The sequence below is a fragment of the Dermacentor andersoni genome, chromosome 7 (assembly GCF_023375885.2).
Source record: "Dermacentor andersoni chromosome 7, qqDerAnde1_hic_scaffold, whole genome shotgun sequence".
Lineage (NCBI taxonomy): Eukaryota > Metazoa > Arthropoda > Arachnida > Ixodida > Ixodidae > Dermacentor > Dermacentor andersoni.
This window is the reverse complement of record NC_092820.1, coordinates 161,820,278-161,824,941: the sequence shown is the minus strand read 5'-3', so window position 1 is coordinate 161,824,941 and position 4,664 is coordinate 161,820,278. Positions and strand designations below refer to the sequence as shown.

The 4,664-nt window shown below is 49.4% G+C and overlaps 1 protein-coding gene across 1 annotated transcript; it reads right to left on the bottom strand.

The window, feature by feature from the left end:
- Positions 1-3,443: 3,443 nt before the first annotated feature.
- LOC140219616 (uncharacterized) lies at positions 3,444-4,262 on the bottom strand. Its single transcript, XM_072289547.1, has 5 exons — positions 4,187-4,262; positions 3,912-4,109; positions 3,637-3,834; positions 3,507-3,559; positions 3,444-3,460 (listed from the first exon to the last, which is right to left on the bottom strand). The coding sequence occupies exons 2-5, from the start codon at positions 3,995-3,997 to the stop codon at positions 3,444-3,446; spliced, it is 354 nt and encodes a 117-aa protein (XP_072145648.1). The 5' UTR covers positions 3,998-4,109; positions 4,187-4,262.
- Positions 4,263-4,664: the final 402 nt, after the last annotated feature.

Below are 4,664 nucleotides of genomic sequence, written 5' to 3'. Positions count from 1 at the left end.
TCCTGCCTAATGATTTTATGTGATTCCAAAATATTCTAGGTGCGGCCTTCTTTTTCTCACGTATTTCTGACAACCAACGTTCACTTTCACCTTTTAATTTTGCTTGCACCAGTATTTGAACCATAGACTTTCTCCCGGTATATTTCCCATTTACTAGTTACTTCATCCTGTGACAACTGCGCCTTCTTTGCCTGCCTGTGCTCTCGAGATGCTTTCTGTCGTTCGGCGATCGCTTCTCGTATCTCCTTGTTCCACCAGCTTTTTGGTTTCTTTTTTCCTTTCCAACGAACATGTTGTTTCTCTTTCCGTATTTCTGTCGTTATTACACTTAGAAGCTCACCATATTCCCTCTCTTTACTTGGCCATTTGCCAAGTTCTTCCTCAACTCTAGTGATTGTATTTGCTATTTGTTCAGCGTTCAAATTTGGACTGGCCATTTTGCTCGCCTTGCTCTCTTTCCCAACTACATATCCCATCTTCAATACGATGCGTTTATGGTCACTCCCTGTGCTGTTAAACTCTTCCTCATCGATGACCATTTCTCTCAACTTATCATGAATTCCTTCTGTCATCAGACAGTAATCAATTGTTGATTGCCGGTTTCCCACTGCCCACGTGACCTGTCTTTCACACTTAGGCCCTGTATTCACGATCACGAGGTTATGTTGCTCACAAAGGTCCAGCATTGACTTCCCGTTATTGTCGGTATAGCCATCTAAATCCTGTATGTGGGCATTCATGTCACCTAATAGGACAATTTCAGCACCACTCCCGAAACCCTTAATATCAGCGCTTATGCATTCCACTAACTCTATTCTCTGTGCAATTTTTTCCGGTCCACAAATACGTAACACCCAGCCAAGTTTCTTTCCCACTCATTGTACCTGATAGCCAAAGATGCTCTTGACATTGTGAATTTACTCTTTTCCATTTGGCTCCCCGATGGATGAGCGTTCCGACTCCCCCTCCCTTTCTTTCCGACTTAGTTCTGTTGCACCCTTCCCAAACATAATTCTCAATCACTGGCGGCTCTTCCGAGTCTCTAAGGTGCGTTTCTGTAACCGCATACACCCCTATTTGTTCTCTGTAACTGCTCCTCAATCTCTGCCCACTTTTCTTTTCTTCTGCCGCCCTGCATGTTTATGTAGCCTATTGCATGGCGAGCTCTTCGTGTTTTCCTCCTTTTTCTATTATCGACGGCGGTGCTCTTCTGATGTTCCCCTAGGGGACCTTCTTCATTACTATCTACTCTGACCTCCTGAGCGCCTGCGGGCCCCCTAAAAAAGCAACAGCGCGACCACCAAGTCGCCAGCCCACTTCTCGTGCTAACCTGTAATTGAAGTGGATCCCGTCTCGTTTAAAACCACCACAACTTCTCACTTCCCTGTTTACTTCGACAACCTAGAAGCCTTTCTCGAGGCTCATTTTCCAGATTGCCTCATTAGCAGCCACTACGGCTCTTTGTACGTGACTGTCACGCACAGGCACCTCCGGTACCGTGCACACCACGATCTGCACCTGAGGGGATAGCTCACGCAAGTCGTCCACCCCCTTCGCGAAGCGCTGGGCTAGTCCTGGCCCTTTCCTGTTTAGGACGTCATTTAGCCCACCTGCTACTATGACGAGGTTGCGCACGTGGGCATTTTCCGCGAGCTTTTCTTTTGCTCGCTCCATGATAGAACCAAGTGTGCGCCCTGGAAATGTCCCTACCGCCACTCTTCTGTCGCCTTTCACCCTCTCCGCAATTGCTTTTGAGCACCCAGCCAGATTTGAATCGCCAGCGATAATGACCATTTCACTTTCTCCTACCTCTCCCTGCTTCCCCTTTATCATTTTCCGCGTGATTCGGACTCGACAAGGGGGATTGTCCCCTGGGCTCCTGCTTATTCCGCGTAGCGGCCTCAAGGTAGGTGCTGCTCTTTCCAGCTAACCCTTCATCACCCTGCCTGCGTTCGACGTATTCCTCTGAGCCTCCCTCGCGTGTCGCGTCGGGGGTCTGCGTTCCATTGCCACGCACATTGTCGTTCACAATGGCTGCCCTGTTCAGCTTTTCCTCGGCTGCTTCAAGCCTTTTTTTCAACTACCTTCCGTGCCTCACGCTCACTGTTTAGCTCATTTTTGCGCTCTTGCACCTGTTTGAGAAGGTCTTCCTGGAAAGCCTCCATTTTCTGCAGCCTAGTATCGACATCACATTGTGTGCCGGTTGTTTCGACGCCCTCTCCATTCTCACCCGGATCCTCATCTGCCTTGAGGGACTCCCCCCGTACTGCCTGCTTTACCGGCTTTCTCGCCATGTATTGCACGGCTTTTTGCAAATACTATAATACTATATCAATGCAGAGCACGTGCCTTTTAGAAAAAAGCGATACGCACAGGATCCAAACCCTCAAAATGCCGCAAAGCAACTGTCACCACTGTTTCAAAAATAAACAATGTCGCGGAGACCGAAGGTATGACACGCTCTCGCACGCGCTCAACCACGTGGCCACGCTCTCACTTTTCTACCAAACACGCACAGTAAAACCGCTAATAGCTATGTGTCTTGCCACTTCCAAGCTACTAGTTCAAGACTACAAACACTCAACGTCCCACCCGGCTGCACGTGTTGGAACACGTGGCACGAAAGGACGCTCTAATCATCCTGCAAAACAAATTTACACGAAGCACACCCGCGCACCCGAAATACGAGGGACAAAAAAAGGGAAAGAGAAGGAAAACCCCCCAATTACTATTTAAATGCAAAAAACCAGCAAATAAACAGAAGCAAGCTCAAAGCATGCACAAAAACTTATGATTTCGTCGTCGCCACGGAGCCCCGAAAAGCACGTCCATCCGCCACCAGTCTACGAGCAGGGCGCCACTGGCGAGAGAATGCAGAAGCAGTAGCAGTCTCTCCTGGAACAGGTGATTGTCTAGCCCGAAGTAATCTTTTGGAGCGCAGATCGTAGAGTAGTGCAGGTGCAAGCTGGGCACGCTTGAGGACCGCAGTTGAAAACAGGATTGCAGAACCTGTAATGACACAGTGCGTATTTGTTAAACAGTGGAGGACACAGCCGTAATACGAGTCCCGTGTAAACGACACTTACCAGTAATAGTGCAGGGCGAGGAGACAAGTCCAGTCTACCAGCAGGACGCCACTGTGAAGAGAATGTAGAAGCAGTAGCAGTCTCATGAAACAGATGATGCTCGTGGCCGAAGTAATCTTTTGGAGCGCAGATCGTAGAGTAGTGCAGGTGCAAGCTGGGCACGCTTGAGGACCGCAGTTGAAAACAGGATTGCAGAACCTGTAATGACACAGTGCGTATTTGTTAAACAGTGGAGGACACAGCCGTAATACGAGTCCCGTGTAAACGACACTTACCAGTAGTAGTGCAGGGCGAGGAGACAAGTCCAGTCTACCAGCAGGACGCCACTGGCAAGAGAATGTAGAAGCAGTAGCAGTCTCATGAAACAGATGATGCTCGTGGCCGAAGTAATCTTTTGCAGCGCAGTTCGTAGAGTAGTGCAGGTGCAAGCTGGGCACGCTTGAGGACCGCAGTTGAAAACAGGATTGCAGAACCTGTAATGACACAGTGCGTATTTGTTAAACAGTGGAGGACACAGCCGTAATACGAGTCCCGTGTAAACGACACTTACCAGTAGTAGTGCAGGGCGAGGAGACAAGTCCAGTCTACCAGCAGGACGCCACTGGCAAGAGAATGTAGAAGCAGTAGCAGTCTCATGAAACAGATGATGCTCGTGGCCGAAGTAATCTTTTGGAGCGCAGATCGTAGAGTAGTGCAGGTGCAAGCTGGGCACGCTTGAGGACCGCAGTTGAAAACAGGATTGCAGAACCTGTAATGACACAGTGCGTATTTGTTAAACAGTGGAGGACACAGCCGTAATACGAGTCCCGTGTAAACGACACTTACCAGTAGTAGTGCAGGGCGAGGAGACAAGTCCAGTCTACCAGCAGGACGCCACTGGCAAGAGAATGTAGAAGCAGTAGCAGTCTCATGAAACAGATGATGCTCGTGGCCGAAGTAATCTTTTGGAGCGCAGATCGTAGAGTAGTGCAGGTGCAAGCTGGGCACGCTTGAGGACCGCAGTTGAAAACAGGATTGCAGAACCTGTAATGACACAGTGCGTATTTGTTAAACAGTGGAGGACACAGCCGTAATACGAGTCCCGTGTAAACGACACTTACCAGTAGTAGTGCAGGGCGAGGAGACAAGTCCAGTCTACCAGCAGGACGCCACTGGCAAGAGAATGTAGAAGCAGTAGCAGTCTCATGAAACAGATGATGCTCGTGGCCGAAGTAATCTTTTGCAGCGCAGTTCGTAGAGTAGTTCAGGTGCAAGCTGGGCACGCTCGAGGACCGCAGTTGAAAACAGGATTGCAGAACCTGTAACGACAGTGCGTATTTGTGAAACAGTGGAGGACACAGCGGTAATACGAGTCCCGTGTAAACGACACTTACCAGTAGTAGTGCAGGGCGAGGAGACAAGTCCAGTCTACCAGCAGGACGCCACTGGCAAGAGAATGTAGAAGCAGTAGCAGTCTCATGAAACAGATGATGCTCGTGGCCGAAGTAATCTTTTGGAGCGCAGATCGTAGAGTAGTGCAGGTGCAAGCTGGGCACGCTTGAGGACCGCAGTTGAAAACAGGATTGCAGAACCTGTAAC

What these genes read in the sequence shown, in the direction of transcription:
- LOC140219616 (XM_072289547.1), bottom strand. Translation starts at nt 3,997, where the DNA reads ATGAGACTGCTACTGCTTCTACATTCTCTTGCCAGTGGCGTCCTGCTG. An exon ending in CTCGCCCTGCACTACTACTG is followed by an intron (nt 3,835 to 3,911) that starts GTAAGTGTCGTT and finishes GTGTCATTACAG; the next exon opens with GTTCTGCAATCCTGTTTTCA. An exon ending in CTCGCCCTGCACTACTACTG is followed by an intron (nt 3,560 to 3,636) that starts GTAAGTGTCGTT and finishes GTGTCATTACAG; the next exon opens with GTTCTGCAATCCTGTTTTCA.